This window comes from Neospora caninum, chromosome IX, assembly GCF_000208865.1.
Source record: "Neospora caninum Liverpool complete genome, chromosome IX".
NCBI lineage: Eukaryota > Apicomplexa > Conoidasida > Eucoccidiorida > Sarcocystidae > Neospora > Neospora caninum.
In genome coordinates, this window is record NC_018390.1 from 2,302,245 (window position 1) to 2,319,874 (window position 17,630).

Sequence of the window (17,630 nt, forward strand, 5' to 3'; positions counted from 1 at the left end):
CTGAGCGTCGCGAGAAAAGCCCAGGGTTGAAGAGCGACAGAAAGCTGCGAAAAGAGCGCGTCGACACAAGAAAGAACAGACGCTTTCGCCCGCTCGTTTCTCTAACATACACGGACGAGCAAAAAAGGAAACGGAGTCTCTTACTTGCATCGGTGAAGAGGGGAGGTCCGCCCTCCGTCGTGAGACCAAGAAAGACCGGCTATTCGTATCGAGAAAGTATGCAGGAGAAAAGGGGCTGGAATACGACGGAGGCAACTCCGAAAAAACCTTTTTTCCGGCGCGGACAGACAGCCGGGCACGGATCACAGTCGGACCTCGTGTGCTTTTTATGGCGCACCACGGGACGAAAGAGTGGGCTGAAACCAGACAGCCACCCTCGAGCCTCTTGCGTCTTGTCGATAAGAACCGGGCATGCACACACAAAAGAGAAAGCAAATGGAAACGAATGAAAGATGAAAGACTGAAAAGTGAGGCAGAGGGAGACACAAGATCTGTTGTGGAAGACAACGAAAACGCTGGACGGTGGGTGAATCTGTGGTGTACGTACAGTCGCTCAACCCCCCATGAAAAGACCTTAGACCAGCACACACTCCGGAGAAAAGATTGTTCTTCTGAGGGCTTTTTCTCAAGATTCCAGAAACGCTTGAGCTTGCATTTGCTCTCTTTTTTTAAACCCCCGCGGTTCGGACAGTTTCAGGTGTTCCGCCGTCCCTTTTCTGCCTCTTTTTCCAGAGTCTCGTCTTTTTCCCTTGACGCCGTCGCCAGTGTGCACACCTTGATACCGTCTAGCAGCCTCATGCATGGAACGCGTTTTGTGATGCCGCATGCAGAGCAACGACGGTCGCTGCAGATATTTGCAGTTCTCAAACAACGGTTATTCTCTCTGTTTTCCCCCCTTTCCCTTTGTTCCTTCCTTCTGCCTAATTTCCTGCTTCTCTATTGGCCCTTTTCAGCAAACAAAGATCGACAAGTCCGTCTCTCGCTTCGGCTTTGCGTACGGTGCCTGACAAATTTCTCCTATTCGAGAGACTTGTCTCCGTCACTTTTCCCTCTGCTCGTTCTTCTTCTCTCCTTCCTCTTGTCTTCCTCGACGCGTCATCTTTCTCCCTTTCCTTCCTCTTCCTCCCCTCCTTCTTCGTCGTCTTCGTTCGTTTCCTCCGTTCCCGGACCGTCCGCTTCCAATTTGCCCCGCCAAGATGGTGGTGATTGTGCTGCGCATGAAAGCCGAGCTGGAAAACGTCGAGAGCGTGGAGATCCCCGCAGGTCACACTTGGGTGCTCGACGGTCAGTCCCCCGCGCGATTCTCCGCAGAAACGGCACGCACAAACAAACCAAGAGGCTTCATTCTTCGCAACTGCCTAGTGACGCAACAGATTCGAGGCCACAGTCGCGCCGCCGCACACGCCTTGTATTTCTCGACGTCTCTCAATTGAGAACGCTTGTGCATCTACACAGAGACAGAGACGAACGCGAGTGAAAATGGGAATGACCACGAGGCTCGGCAAGGCCGGCATAGGCTTTCGCTGACGCCGACTGTATTCCGGGCTCATCTCTAGGCAGAGCATATTTGTGTTTTTACGCATACCACACATTAATATCCTCATATATATATCGCTCCTATATTTATATCATATATATATGTATATTAATATACATATATATATATATGTCGACATTTATGTGTAATGGTGAGTCGGTGACCACTTTAACTTCACACGCAGAGGCGCAGTTGCCAGGGGAAAACAGGAGTCGGCTGTTACACATGTCTCTCGCGACAGAAGAGAGAGAGCGACAACTGGAGGAAAACGCGGAAAGCGCCAGAATTCCCGGCCTAGGAAGACCGGACGCGAAAGCGGTGAGGGGAGCGAGGAAGGCGCCGGCGCTGTGTCGGGCGAGAGATGGCGAAGGAAGCAACATTGCGCCCCACAGACTCCTTCCTTTGTCTTTCAAGGACCTAACACACACTTCTTTTCGCTGTCTCTCTGTGTCCAGTCAAGTGCCGCTTTGCGTCGGTTTCCTCGTTTCTTCTCAGTGAAGCAACCAGCTGGAGAAGACGTGCGCGAGCGCGTCACCGTGTCTGAATCCGAGACACAAGAAATCCCGAACAGCAGAGGGTAGGTGCCTGTCTGGTTGTCTTTTCCAGCGACGCGTCGTCGCTCGATTCGCGACTTGTGTTTGTGTGTGTTTCTCCCGCCGCGTGACGCCTGCCGCCTGTCTTCGCCTTCGTCGCGGTCTCTCTGCAAGGGGGGGGAGAGTGTTCCGGCGTGCGGCGGCGACCTTCCTTCGTTTCTGCGTCTCTGCTGGGCTTTCAGGACAGCGAACTTTCTGGTGCGCTGGGACGGAAGCAAGCAAACCTCGACGCTCAATGTCCAGGATGTGAGTCGAGTGAGAAGGACACAAGAAGAGGCTGCGGACGCGATGCACTCAGAGAAAAGGAAAATGAAGATAGGCAGAGCTAATGTGCAACAGGGAGAATCAGACGTATCGGATGAGTAGAGAGACGAGCGCGAGAAGAGAGAGTAGAAGGTGAAGAAGAGAGTGCTGAGCAAGCCACGACCGAGAGAGAAATCAAGAGACAACAGAGAGCCTGATAGCGACAGACGATGAGAGAGAAGCTCGCGAGGCAGTCCGAGACGGGAATGGCGAAACTAGTTCTCCACACAAAGAACGCGCAACAGGTGTCTGGACACATACATGCTCGGGAAGATAAAACCGCAGCTAGCGAAGGTGGGAACGTAAGCGACACAACCAGAGGAAAACGAGAGCGGCACAGTAGAGTGGAATGAACAGACTGGAGGAGCTGGGCAATTGCCGACACAAGGCCATGACAGAAGCGCCAAAGAGGACACACATCCGGCAAACGTACCTGCAAAGGAAGGGCTTGTCGCGAGGACGCGCGTCCGAGAGGCAATCGGAATGCATTGGATGCACAACGGACTAAGAAGAGCAGGAGTGCATCCGGTGTTCTGGGGTGTGCTTTCTCGCGATACCCGCAGGTGAAAAACGTCACGCGGCGTACGTACACAGCAGAGGACAGCGGGAAGTTTGTTCCCGTGGTCGCTTTTGAGTGCCGAGGGTGCGTCGCCGTTCTTCGGTTGCCGCTGTGTCGAAAGGCTGTGCACTGGCGACCGTTTCTATCCTTGTTTTTTCTGCCGGGGCCGCGTGCGCCCACTGCGTGCCGAGACGCAGGACACAGATATGCTTTTGAGGCACCACACAGTTCGTAGAGCGGACACGGCACCTAACCGCACAAGCGCGTCGCGGCACACCCGTCTGCTTATTTATGCTTACCAATCATCTCCGTCGCTGCTGGTTCCTCTTCCTCGATCTGTAATATATAGATATATATGGGGGGTTTTTGCTATATATATATGTATATATGTATATATGTATATATGTACATGTCGATACGTATAGCTGGACGCGTTTACTGTCGATCGGTGGATTTCTTGGTTCGTGGGACCGATTGTGTTTCCACGCGGGGGGGGGAGGGGGGGGTGCTCGGCGGGATTGACATCCCCCCCTTTGCGCGCTGGAACGTCTGCAGACGCACGCGTATACGCGACCTCTCAGTACTAGTCGTAACACTTGCTTTTGTATGCATATATATACATATGTACCGTATATACATGTGTACGCAAGTCTGTGTGTTCGCCTGTTCGTTCTTCCTGCGCCGCGCTGACTGGATATGAGGCGCGTCATGCCTGTGCAAACACACACGTGTGTCCATATAGAAACGGGCATATATGTAGTGTCGCGTCCTGCGTTCTGTAGAGGCATGCATGTGAGTATCTACTCTCTTGTGCATTCGACTGTGGACTGTCTTTTTGGTTCCAGAGTGGAGCCAGTGAAGTGGTACCCTGCAGACGGCTACGTTGTGAAGAGCAAGAAAGCAACCTTCAGAGACGTCGAGCTTTCCGAAGACTGGGTGGACTACGACCAGGTAAGGACGCGGCCGTTTGGTATGCGAGGAAAACAAACGAAAAACGCGTTTGGTGTGTCCCTGTCTTCGCGTGTTCCGCGTCTTTGGCGCGCGCCGTGCAGCCACTCTGGATTTCATGCTCGCGCGGGCGTGGTCTCTCGCGTCTCGCCGCTCGCGTCCACGTCGTTCGCTCCTCTCGTCGGCGCTCTGTACCGTCTGCGGCGCGCGCGCAAGACGACAACGCGAAGGGTGCACGGCGGCACACGAGAGAAGGAGTTTGCGAAAATCGTGAGGGAAGGGAAACGGCAAGAACCGGAGGCATCCATTCCTTTCGTAGCACCCACATCGAAACGCCGCCCCGCTTTTCCCTTTCCCTCTCTGATGCTTTGTCAGGACGCCAACCTGTCAGTCGGCATCTACAACGTGGAGTGGGAGTTCCAGGTGTTGCGATGAGATTCTGGTCGTGTCCTCTGTTCTTCTCTGAATCTGTGCCCCAAGCGCCTGCTTTGACGCCACCCCTCGCTCGCGCCATTCCTGGCAACTGTTTGCGCGTCTCCCTCTCTCGTCCTCACCTCCGCTTCCCGGTCTCGCTGAGGACGACATCGGCCACGATTCTCCCTCGAGCCTGTGCGCTTCGCTGTCTGCAATCTCTGGCGTCCCTCGCACTCTCTAGGCACGCCTCGCCTTCTGCCACACACTTTCGGTGTTGCGGCGGCTTTCCCGTTTTCTCTCCTTGGCGTCTGCTCGACCTTCCTCGGCGCCTCGCTGCTTGGATCAGTCCTCCGTCCTCCGTCCAACACACGCTTTGCCTTCCACCTTCCCACCCGATGTCGGTCGCTGTCCTCGCTGGCCTTCCCTGGGCCCTCTGGCGGCGCGAGGAACGGTGGAAGGCCTTCGGGTCTCGCGCACTCGCGAAGCCTGGACTCGGTTCGACGCATTTGCAGATTGTTTCTCTGCCTCGTCAAAAAGGGTGGGGCTCTCGCCGCACGCGATCCGTGCCGGCGGCCCCCGCTCTGTGTGCAGTTTGGGGTGTTTCTGTGCAAGCCTCAACGTCAGTGTGCTCAACCTCCACATAGACGTGTCTCGCCACACAGGTGAATACAGTCGGGTTTCCGTGAACGTTTCGCTCCTTTAGCAACACTTGAAAGCTCGACCCACTGCAGACAACGCCCCGCAGACTCAGGCCTGGCTGTGGACGTACTCCAGCCGTACACGCGCCCGTGCCTCGCCCCATACGTCTCTCTAAAAAACGCTGACGGATGTGAAAAAGCGGCGAACCGCCTCGCGACGCTGTCAATCTTCTCACCCCCGCGTCACGTTCCGCCCTTCATGCGAGGATCCAAGCTCATATATATATATATATATATATACATACGTATATGTAGGTATCTGTTTATGTGTGCGTGCATGTCTCTTTTGTGTTTGTTCCACGGGGTAGCGATGCTGGAATGTTCGTGGATCGGAAAGCTGTTGGCTTAACCTAAAGCCTCGCGCTGTGCATTCGCACGCGCGGCGTCGTGTTCGTTTTCCGGTGCACTGCCGAAACACGAGTCCATAGAGCGCTGAGAAGTCGCCCTGGTGGTGCGTGCAGTCGCGACGCACGCCCGGGCACGCAGCAAGCGAGAGGCTGCATGCACATCCCCCTGGGCAACGCGTCTCCGGGGCTCTGGGCTCCAGACGAATCGGAGAGCACTCGCGAAAGGCTCGAGGCGCGATTCGAGCTTCAACTCACTGCACATGAGTTGTGCAGGAGACAACTGAGGAAACGAGGCGGACCCGTGTCCATGTGGAAAGCAGCGAGAAGCCGTTGCCACAAAAGACAGACAAGTGGGAAGGACACCCAGGCTGGGTCTTGCTTCGCGCAGAAACCGGCCCGCACGTGCACCTCCCTCGCCTCACCCGCCTGCTGCGTTCGTTGTTGGAAGGCTGGAAAGCCTGCAAGACGCCGCGCGCCGGTGGGCGCTCTCGACCTGGATTTTGTGCTTACCAACCGACGGGAATGGAAGAGTAAACGGGAGCGAACGAACCCCTTGGTCGGCGGTTTGCACTTTACATTGAGAGGAACAGCTGGCTGTACACGGTCCGCATTCGCACGTGGCCGGGGCCCGTGCACGGATCGAAACACATCCCCGCATACCTGGCACGCCTAAGCAAAACACAATCCTTCATCGACGAAACCCCATCTCCACATAGACACACAATACACAAACAAATGCACTTTGAATACACTTACAGCTGCACAACACCACACACGAGCACAAAACATGTGTATTTATGTAGCGCACATGACGTACGAACAAACACACACACACACAAACGTCTTCCTTGCACAAAGAGGTAAGATCACTGTCGACGTTGGTGTAACGTCCTTCCTGACCCCCGGTCGCGTTCCGAGCGGCGCGTCGACTGTTCACCTGTTTCCCTGCGACGCATGTTCGCAACTTCTGGGAGGCGCGCCTCGCGCATTCGCCTGCTTCTCTCTTCGCCGACCGCGTTTGCGAACCTCGTCGAACCTTTCTGTTCCTCTCTCTCTGTGGAGCCGAACTCGAGCGTCAGCTCGCCGCCCGCCTTCTGGGGTTCCTAGGCACTCTGGCGCTGTCTCTCCTTGCAAGTCGTTCCGGACGCGCTCTTTCCTTTCGCCTCCTGTACGGCGTCCTTTAGCCAGCGCCCGATTAGAGGGCCTTGCGGTCTGGGCACTACCCACCAGCTCTGGTTCTCTTCGCCGACCGCGTTTGCGAACCTCGTCGAACCTTTCTGTTCCTCTCTCTCTGTGGAGCCGAACTCGAGCGTCAGCTCGCCGCCCGCCTTCTGGGGTTCCTAGGCACTCTGGCGCTGTCTCTCCTTGCAAGTCGTTCCGGACGCGCTCTTTCCTTTCGCCTCCTGTACGGCGTCCTTTAGCCAGCGCCCGATTAGAGGGCCTTGCGGTCTGGGCACTACCCACCAGCTCTGGTTCTCTTCGCCGACCGCGTTTGCGAACCTCGTCGAACCTTTCTGTTCCTCTCTCTCTGTGGCGCCGAACTCGAGCGTCAGCTCGCCGCCCGCCTTTTGGGGTTCCTAGGCACTCTGGCGCTGTCTCTCCTTGCAAGTCGTTCCGGACGCGCTCTTTCCTTTCGCCTCCTGTACGGCGTCCTTTAGCCAGCGCCCGATTAGAGGGCCTTGCGGTCTGGGCACTACCCACCAGCTCTGGTTCTCTTCGCCGACCGCGTTTGCGAACCTTGTCGAACCTTTCTGTTCCTCTCTCTCTGTGGAGCCGAACTCGAGCGTCAGCTCGCCGCCCGCCTTCTGGGGTTCCTAGGCACTCTGGCGCTGTCTCTCCTTGCAAGTCGTTCCCGACGCGCTCTTTCCTTTCGCCTCCTGTACGGCGTCCTTTAGCCAGCGCCCGATTAGAGGGCCTTGCGGTCTGGGCACTACCCACCAGCTCTGGTACAGCATGGCGAATCCTTTGATGCCGATGGCCATGAAGAGGAGAAGCACGACGTCGACGGCCCAGACGTAGACTTCCGGATTCACCGTTGCGCCGTACACCCTGCCGGCGAGGCCGTACTGCTGGAAGAGGTCTTCCGCGGAAGCGACGGCCAAGGCGCCGAGCTGCTCCGGGTCTGTGGAGTCGGCGGCTTGGCCGGCACCGCCTTGCGCAACTCCCTCTCCGGAGGCGAAGCGGTAGTCGCGCATCACCTCGATGGCTGCGGCCTCGAAGGCGAGGAAGAAGGGACAGATGTAGCTCATCCAGCAAATCCAGAAAGGCATGCTTTGTGGATTCGTGGAGAACCCGTTGACGAAGATGAAGATCATGAACAGCACCGACGTCACGCTGTTGGCGTGCGCGAAGGAGGTGCTCGCGAGTGTGGCGAGGTAGAACGCGCCGTCCACCACCAGGTAGGCAAGAATAGAGACAAACAGCGAGAACGGCAGCGTCGCCCACTCGAAGCCGGCGAGGACCCAGAGAATGCAACAGAGGACGACGTCGGAGCCTGCGATGATGCAGGTCGTGACGCAGGTCGTGCCGAGGTAGTGCGGCTCCGGCGAGTAGTACCCCCCACTGGCTTCCATGATGAACTGCGCCTTCTGCTGGACATACAGAGGGATCGTCCAGAGGGCTGAGGCGCACGCGCAGAAGACAAAGAGATACAGGGCGGACAGCTGGTAGTACGGCGGCTGCCGCTGCCGTACGCCCAACATCACCAGGCCGAGGATCGCTCCCTCCACGACTGCGTCGGCGTAAATCGCCGCCACCGTGCTCCGGTCGCGCAACCACAGGCGCGCACTGCGCCGCGCAATCGTCGAAAACTGAGTCCACCAACTCGGGCCGTGAAGCAGCTCGGCCGCTTGCGCTCCCGCAACCGGCAAGACCCCGCGCGACGACGGCGACGCGGCCTCTGGCTCCGACTCGGAGCGCGAACACCCGGATCCCTACGGAACAAAACACGCGGAAGAGACGCGAATGATCAAACAGTAAAAAGGACATCGAGCAACACAACCTCCCACAGACACGCGGCCGTTGCGTGTCACACACGTCGCGCGATTGCTGCACACACGTCGCGATCGTCGCGACTGACCGGCAGCACACAAGCACATCGATACAGCTGCCGACTGACACGAACACCTGTCACATCAACACCTTTTACCCACCATATATATATATATATATATGTATTTGTATGTCTGCGTATGTATCTGTCGTTCATCTACACCTATGTGTATCTCTCTATCAACGGAAAACTCTACATTCCTACGCTATTCCGGACATTGATCTCTTTCGTGAGATACATATATGCCTGTGTAGCTACACGTTCGGCTCTCCGCGCCTGACGTCCAAATCGTCCCTCTCCCTGCCAGCCTCCCCCCGGTGTCTCCCCACATGGTGTCACTTCACGGTGTCCCCGGTGTCTCCGCACAAAATGTCTCCCTTAGTTGGCAAACTGGAGCGTGACGCACTCTGGTTCCTGTTTGTCCCTTGGCGTCGCTCTGCGCGGCCTCGCCCCGCAGCGCTTCGGCGACGCGCGCCTTGACGCCTGGGAGCTCTCGCGCTGCGTAGAGGGCGGCGAGCCTCGCGGGGAATCCCTTGTGTGGGGAGACGAGGTCACTGAGGTAGTCCGCGGGGTTTTGGTGGAGCGGAAAGGCGAAGCCCCAGCTCTCGAAGCACGGTTGACAGCTGACGACTTTCCCGTTGTAGGCGCAGCGGCCTTCGCAGGAAAGCAGAATCAGGTTGTCGAACAGCGAGAGGATCTGCATCGACGGCTGGTGAATGACGGCAACGACCGTCACACTGTACACGTCGCACAACCGCCGCAACGTGCGAACGACGGCCAGCGCGTCAGCAGCCGACAAACCCGTTGTCGGCTCGTCGCAGAGGAAAATCTGAGCGTCGCTCATCAGACCTAAACAGAAAAGCGACAGGCGACGCCGGCGGTGACGGAACGCAGACGTGCACGCACAGGGACGGAGGCAAAACGCCTACAAAAAAGACAGCACCAAAGCTGGTCGGGAACGCACGTCGCTACGTGGCAGATGCACCCCAAACTGAATCCTGACGTGCGCAAATTCTTTTACCTCGACGCGTAGCTCTGTAGACAAAACAGCGCTCAGAGACGCAACCTAGAGATACGACCAAGGACGCATGGAGCCTCACCTGCACATATATATATATATATATATATATATATATATAAATACGGATATATATATATATATATATACATATACATATATATACATATGGCAGAGGAGGTTTGGTTCGTACCGAGGCCTAGAGTGACTCTTCGTTTTTGGCCGCCAGAGACGCCGCGGATAGCCTCGTTCCCCACCGGACTATCGGCCACGGCCTGGAGCCCCAAGACGCGCAAGGCTTGGTCGGTGTACGCGTCAGCAGCTCTCTGTCTTTCTGTCGGATCTTGAATCGCCGCGAAATTCATGCGCAAGTCCCGCGAAAATTCCAAACACTCCCGCACGGTCTCCTTCCCGTCGAAGATGTCCTCTTGCTGAACAAAGGCCACTCGCTGGGAACGCACACACAAGGACAAGGCGCCCGACACGAAACGCTGACGCGACGCAGCGGCGCCGCGGGCGAGGCCGCGCACGCGTGCATGCGCAAACGATTTCCGCCCTCCGCAAAGACCAGAAAACCCGCCGTTCGCTGCGCCTCCATGTCGGCCACTCTCCCCTTTCCCTCCAGCCTGTATTTGTCTTCCGCACCTCTTTGTCTGCCGCACCTCTTTGTCTGCCTTCTCGCCTTGCCTCGGCTTCGTTTTCTCCCTCGAGTTCCCTCTCCCTTCCTCGCTTGGTCTCGACATTTCTCTGTGTCCGTGCGTCCGCTATCGGTGGCGTCTCGACGTCCCCGCTGCCTCTTACTCGGTTGAACGTGCGGTCGCGGGGCTTCCCGTTCACAAACACCTCGCCGCCGCTTTGTCGCGCCGGCGCGCGGTTGGCTAACAAGTTGAGCAGCGTCGTTTTCCCGCACCCGCTTGGACCCATCACCGCCGTCATGGTGCCTGGGAGAAGCCACGTGCCGCGAGAGACAAACGCGAATCTTCCACACTCATCGTGGACCGAGTAAACCGAATCGCTAAAGGATGGGTGGTACGCGAAAGCGTGGCGCATCCGTAAAGCAGAGACGGCTAACGCTCTACACAAACACCCTTTCCACGGCCCTCCACAAGACGCGTTGGCGACATGGGCAGATGGAGATACACCCAAGTGCAGGTTCACAGCTCTTCGGAGAGATCCAGATGCAGAGCCAGTCGCAGCTGGAGAGATGTAAACAGGCAGACACGGATATAGAAGGACACCGTTTTTGACATACATCGGTCGCTGCAGATACAGAGACATCCACAACTAGACATAGGGAAAACGAGTTATGCAGAGAGATGCATACGTATATATATATATATATATACATATATATATATATACATATATGTATATATATGGCTGTATAAACGAACGAAGTGGCGGTGAGCGCCGGCGGCGCTTTGGCGGTTCCGGTCATTCACGTCGGCATATTTTCGACTGCGTGCCCCGGGTGCTTACCCGCGTCAAAGACTGCAGAGAACGGATGCAGAATCGTCTGTCGCTCCGGGCTGTCCTCTTTATCTTGTGTGGCTTTCTCCGCAGTCGCGACGTCTTCGCTTGTTGCCCGTTCGCGTTTGCCACTGCACGCTCCGGCCTCTTTCAAATGTGCACGGTCCAGACCTCGCTGCGCCTCCGCGTTCGCCTCCTCCCTGGCGCCGCCCGCGTCCCTCTCGTTGCAGGTCGCATCCACGCGCCTATCCTGCACGTCACTGGGTGGACTCGGGACGTACTCTTGCTGCCTGCCTGCCGCGCGCCGCCGGCAGCCGAGTCGCTGCACGGTCAGCGTCAGGACGTACTTTGAGAAGACGAGGAACGCCCAGACGGCGGCCCAGCACCGCCGGAGAGCGTGTGATTTCTTCGAGTCTCGTTTCGGAGGGAGGGTGAAGCAAATGTCTTTCACCACGACTGTACATGGCCCGAACGGACGAAGATGACGAGAATGCCAGGCCGCGTCCTGCGCAGAAAACGCGAGAGGCGACAGGACACGCACCCGCCGTGACACGTCGCAAAACGGCAGACAGAGACGTCCAACGGGCGATACCTCGGACACCACGTGGCCGCGGAAACGCGACGCTATGAGCTGTCGGACACGCAGCCTGCGCGGGGTTGGCAGAGGAGCCTTCCTCTAGCGAGCTGCGGTCCGGAAAACACCCCACGGCAGCATGCGCACACCGGCCGACGGATGGCAACGGCGACTGCACCAGTCCATTCCGAGGCGCTGGGCTGGACCTGCGTCGACGCCGGCGGCGGGAGGAGAAAACCCCTGCCTCGGCTCAACCCGTAGGCACTGCAGCCGGCAGTCGGACGACACACCGAGAAGGCAGCCGCCTAGGAGGCCACAGACCCCCACATGCGGCTCCATCCAGAACTCACAGCCCATGCACGCGACTCGGCAAAGCGAAAGAGGCAAAACTGTTCTCGGTGCTTTGTGAGCGGTCCTATCCCCGTCGCCTGCGTGCAGCGTTCCCCCGATGACTTCTGCTCACACGTTTCGAAGTCCCGCAGAGCTTCCACTCTGTGCACAGGTTCCTCGCCGCGACCCCTCTCAGACGACGGGCTGCTGGGAAAACGGCCCTGTCGCTGTGCGACTTCGACGGGACGACTTCAACGAAAAGGACCGCCCCGATCCCCCAAGCCACTGGACCCGTCCGCGACAGCTGGGGAGTAAATCTGAGGGTTGTGCACTCCACGCTAACACCGTCCTGCGCCCCGGGAGGGAAAGAGGCATCCCATTAGAATTGCGCGCATATTCGGACAGGTGGAAATGCCCAGGGTGGGTGCACGACACCATTTTCGGCACAAAAAAACGTTTCAGAAACGCGCGACTTCAGCCTGCCGCCAGGCGTCAAGACGTCGCACCGCGAGGCAGTGGGGGCGGTCGCAAGCCGCACCTCAAACCAGGCCTGGTAGCACGGCTGTGAGAGTGCATGCATACTCGCTGCAGTCCCAGCTTCTGCGCGCTACCGCGGGCAGTCTCGCCTGACTTCACGGACTCTCTGTTCTCTCAGAAAGTTCACTTACGTCCTCCGGCTCGGCCTCGTCGCGTTCGCCTTTTCCGCGTTCAAGACTGCAGGGGCGCGCCTCGCACGCTGGCTGTACGAAACAGGAAGCAGGAAAAACCAAGCATCTGCAGTGAAGGGACACCCACTAGCTGGAGCACAGTTTTGATCCAGGACCGCGGCGAACCCTACACCGGGAAAACACGACATTCGACCGGAGGGCGCGGCACAAACGCGGCGCTTGTCGCTCGCGGGCGCCCGTGTGTGGGGCCGGGGCTGTCCGACCGGCCGCTCGTGGCGCGCCGACTCGTCATCCCGAAACGAAACGCGCTCGACCCGGAGACGTCGGCCACGAACTGGATGCACCACGGGTTTGCTCTGAAGCCGCATGACCCTCGCTTGCCTGTGTCGCGTCATGCTCTGAACAACAGACAAACGGCCGGGCCTGCCAAACAGCCACTCGCACGACGCGGCGACGACAATGCAGACCGAGGGGGGGCGGCGCAGAGAGGGCTAGCCAACACGCACAAACAAGCGAACAGGCACAACCCCTTCGCCAGTGGGCCTCGCCTTGCTCCTTACGGTCTCGTCTTTCCCCGTGCCGTTCGCCCCGGGCATTCCTCCCTGGTCGACAAAGACGGCGCATTCGGCCGTTGGACGCTGGGCCCCCGTGTCCCCCCTCTGCTCCTCTCCCGCGCCCTCGGGTAGCCGTGCTTCCTGTTCTTCACTGCTCGCTTCCGTGGAGCGGCCTTGCCTCAGGGCTTGTGTCTGCTCGCATTTCTCCCCTTCGTTGTGAGGCGTCTCGCTCTTCTCGACGCGAAGCCGATCCGGGGCGAGAGCGCCTTTGAGCGTCTCGCGCGCGTCGCTGGGTCTCCTGTCTCTCTTCCCGTCAGCGTTCCTCTCTCTTTGGCTCCAGCTAGCCTCGTCCTCTTCGCCGCATGCAGTCGAGTTGGAGCCTCGGGGTTCCGCGGGCGCAGCGTCTCCTTCGTGCCTTTCAGCGCCAGTCTCGAGCGCCGCACGCGGAGTCGGCTGACTCGGCCGCTGTCGCTCCGCCGTTGGAATGCCCGACTCGTCCCCAGACGGAAACGGGGAAAGCGACGAGCCGCCCGGCACCCCGGAGGACTTGCTCAAGACTGCCGCAGCCATGGCGACTGGCGAAGCAGGAGAAGAGAGGGAAGAAGGACAAGGCGACGAAGAGAGAGAAGAAGAGGAACAAGGTAGAGACAGGGAAGAGCCGAAGAACTCGAAAGAGACGCTCTCTTTGTTGAACCGGGCAGAGACTCGGACTGTCTGGCCGGCGGCCACACACGCAGCGGCGAAGAGGAGGGAGAGTCGGAAATGCGAGGCACAGAGCCATGGACGGCGCCGGTTTCTCTCTTCCGGATAAATCTGATGTCTCGCGCGACACGCGGGGCGGCCCGCACCGAGGCGCGCCGAGGAACCCAGAGACAGGAAGCGCAGAAGACACCAGACGCGTCAACAGAGGCATCGATGCACTCGTCCACGAAGCGGCAGAAGCAGGCGTATCGCCATGAACCGAGGAAAATCCCTTCTCCAGTGTTTTGGAAAACGACGCGTGGGGTCGGACGCGGAAGCCGCCTCGGTAGGAGACACCCCACAAAACGGCGGCAAGGCCTCTAAAGGGCCACTGCGTTACACTTCTGCTAGGTTGCCTTGGCCGACCACGCAGTCGCCAAGCACGACAGAGAAAGGCCGACGTTGCTGTTTCCCCTTCTCTCCCCTCCGCGAACGAGCGCCGCTCTTCGTGACGACACCAAGCAGCTTCCGACCCGGCGACCGGAAAAGAGTGGAATCTTGAAGCGACGGCGACGAGGCGACCGCGAAGACCAGGCAGGACGCAAAAACCCGAAAGCGCAGAAGGTCCAGAGGCGGGGAGAGGGCGTGACTACCTGGGCGAAGGCAGGGGAACCCGTGGTGGTTTGCGAGAGGCTGAGAAGGCAGGAAAGCACCTGTACAAAAGAACGACGGAGTTATGAACACTTGGTAGGCAGATTGGCAGTGCAAATCTGCCCGCGTTGTCTTTTCAGGCGAAGGACAAAATGCGCAGTCGCGCCTTTCCCTTTTTTTCTGGGCTCAAACGACGTTCCGAAACCTCTCCAGCGAAGCGCGTTCCTCGCGAAAGGTGTCGTCAAGTCTGAATCACCATTCTTAACTGCCGCTCTCGCCGCTGTCCTGCAGTTTCCTTGACGCCAAGGATCGCGCCAAGGATTCGCACGAGAGAGCGGCCTGTTCCCTATGTCCGCAACGAAGGCCCGCAAAAGTCCTGGGCTGCATACAGAGTTCGTCGAGGCGGCTGAAGCGGCTAGCCACCAGGCGACACTGTCGCAGCGCCAGCAGGAATCTCGAGACCAGAAAGGCCTCCTGGGGAACGGAAGAAAAACGAACGTTTCTCGAATCGCCTGGACGGCGGGGGGGGGGGGGGGGGGGGTGGGGGGATCCACCGAAAGCGAGAGAGCGAAGGCGGGGGCTGCGCTTGCAGTGAGGAGTGAGACCGCGAAAGGTTCCCTTTCTGCACTCCCTGCTCGCCTTGTCTCTGCTTCGCGGGGCGACCGATTTCTTTTATCAAACTAATTCTCGAGGCTTTGCCTGGCACTCACCCCGACGAAAGGGCGAATACGGAAAAGAGGCGAAAAACGTTTGTGTTAAAAAGAGACTCGGGATCTGCGGAAAGATGGGGAGGGCGGCGCGCGAAAAGGGGAAAACGCTTTTATTTTTAGCAGAAAACGACAGAACGGGCCCGGAAGTTCCTTCGATTCTCAAGAACAGCCTCGAAACAAAAAAATGATGAACGGCCGCCTGGTGGAACGATTCAAAATCGGCGGTAGAGAGGGGGGCGAGAGAGAGGGAGGGACGGGCGGACTCGCGGGAGCGAGGACGAGAGGAAAGACAAAGAGCAAAGCGCGAGAAAGGCCAGCGTTTGCTTTACAGAGGCGGAAACAGTGTTTTGTCAAATCTGTGCTGAGGAGCCACTCACTGAAGCATCTAAACTTCCGGGAAGGAGCGCCGTGACCCTCTCGAAAGTTAAGCTAGCGCTGCACAAGCTGTTGAGTGCGCCGCAGCTACGAACTTGTGGGAAACGATGGCGACTCAACGCGCTTCTAAGCAGTAGGGAGGGAGACTCTCTCAGCCCCGCCGTTTTGTCTCAAACGATGAGTGAAAGAGATTGACGGACACACGGAGAGACCAATTAAACAGAAGCAACGATACATATATCTTTGTTTTTGTGGGGGAAGGTGGGAGTGAATATACACTTGCGGGGCAAGAACCGCAGTGTTGTTCGCGCTGCGAGGGCTGGTGTCGCTGTTTCCAAAAAGGAAAGCGGGAAGGTGAAGCAACAAGGAGAATCGAAGAGAGTCAGGATCTCGTCGCGACGTCTCAACGGTTGTCTGCCCATACTTCTCGTGCCGAGAAGGGGACGAAAACCTCTCCCGCCTCCACCGTCGTTCCTCTGAGTTAGAAGGCGTAAACACCGAGCGCAAAACGCGCCAAACGGCGCAGCTGTGCTCGTTTGCGTCCCGTCTGTCCCTCCTGTGACCAAGCTTCCGAGGCGGATCTCGGCCGTTCTTAAGTGTTGCGAGAGAAAACACACGGCCCCTGGCGATGAACGACGAGAACCTTCCCCTGCTTTTACCAACACAAGTGATGCATGCCTGGAAGCTTGGCGATCTCCCCTCAACGCTCCGTGGCAGAGATCCCCCACGAGAGAAGACCTTGTGTGCGACAGAAACCTGAACAGCGTCGGCCTGCGGCACACGCATTCGCCTGTTTTACGTGGAAGAGAGTTTCAGCGGACACCTCGCATGCATCTGCAGGACGCAATGCTTCATTCGATGCTTCATGCTCAATCTTAGCCTGCAGGTTACTACTGTGACTCCATGTCGGCCTCAAAAGGCAAAGTTTAGCCGGGAAGTTTAAGTCTTAACTTTGGAGCTGAGGATCTTGCGAAGTGCACAGATGGACCGTAAGTGTATGCAAAAATGCCAATAGGTGAGGTGCTCCGAGGAGACAGCTGCAAGCACATGCCTATATATATATATATATATATATACTTTATCCAAATGTTTATATACTATGCTCGTCTGCTTGTTACTATGTATACACATGTACCACAGTGATTGCGAGTCTTTTCCCTTCTTTGGCATGTGCCGTATTTGTATTGGACTCGATACAATTCCATAACGCTCAGTCAGCGCTTCGCTTTCTCATCCATCCCGCGGCCTCAGGTAGCGGGCAGTAGACGCTACAGATAGGCATGCGCAAAGCCAGAGGCGGCGGTACACGAGAACGCTTCGAAAGAGTCGGCAAAGACCTCGCCCTTACGAAGTTCTGTCTACTTCTGAATGTATGGAGGATCTGAAGGTTGTTCTGTTTCTCTACATATAGGCATAGACATGCTTTGTTTTGACGACATAGAATGCGCGGTCCTGCGGCGTGCTCGTTTATTTCGCTCTCCCTTTTCTTCAAAGAAGCATCCAGCAAAACCTTCAAACGCCGTCTCCCCTCCTGTGTCAAAACGGCTCTAAGACGATTTCCCCCTCTCTGGCTGCTTCCACCAGCCCCTGCGTCTGTCTCCTCGTAGTCTGTTCCTCCTCTGTGACAACACGTTTCTCTCATTTGATTCTGCGAGATCGAAACGACACACGGAGAGCGTTCGTTGGCGGCCAAACTCGGAAAAAAGGAACCCCCCCCCCCGGCCATTTGCGGTGTACGGACACTACTTGCACGCGGTGTTGCTCCAGGAAGCAAGCACCCCGTTTTGCCGTTCGTCGTACGGTCCTTTTCTCTGGGAAAGAAGGTGCGCCGTTTGTTTTTTTATGATGCGCGCGACGCTAAACAAAGAAAAGTGAGGGCTCGGCACCTCTCTCGTGCGTTTCGGTGTTTCACCGTTGCGGCGAAGAGCGCCAGCGGTGTGTGGAAGTCGCCCGGCTGCACGGCACCACAAGTGAACCCCGAAGAAACCGAGCAGCAGACAGAAAAGAATGAGGGAAGAGCATGGAGAAAAAGGGGACAAAAACCGTTTTCCCTGGATTCCTCGGTGAATACATTCGGCTTCTCCTGAAGGTCGTTTCTCCCGGAGGAGCCGCATGCAGACAAGACACACGGGTGTGTACAAGTCGACG

The 17,630-nt window shown here is 57.5% G+C and overlaps 2 protein-coding genes across 2 annotated transcripts; one reads left to right on the top strand and one right to left on the bottom strand.

The window, feature by feature from the left end:
• Window positions 1-328: 328 nt before the first annotated feature.
• Window positions 329-4,375, top strand: NCLIV_041300 (c1orf123, related; the record flags this gene model as incomplete). The annotated part of the gene is made up of 6 exons (XM_003881039.1): window positions 329-467; window positions 954-1,274; window positions 2,033-2,114; window positions 2,954-3,076; window positions 3,838-3,943; window positions 4,316-4,375. The coding sequence occupies 6 exons, from the start codon at window positions 329-331 to the stop codon at window positions 4,373-4,375; spliced, it is 831 nt and encodes a 276-aa protein (XP_003881088.1).
• Window positions 4,376-7,213: 2,838 nt separating this feature from the next.
• NCLIV_041310 (putative ABC transporter) lies at window positions 7,214-13,635 on the bottom strand (the record flags this gene model as incomplete). Its single annotated transcript, XM_003881040.1, has 7 exons — window positions 7,214-8,332; window positions 8,858-9,300; window positions 9,663-9,918; window positions 10,271-10,410; window positions 10,949-11,444; window positions 12,512-12,583; window positions 13,072-13,635. The coding sequence occupies 7 exons, from the start codon at window positions 13,633-13,635 to the stop codon at window positions 7,214-7,216; spliced, it is 3,090 nt and encodes a 1,029-aa protein (XP_003881089.1).
• Between the last annotated feature and the right edge of the window lie 3,995 nt (window positions 13,636-17,630).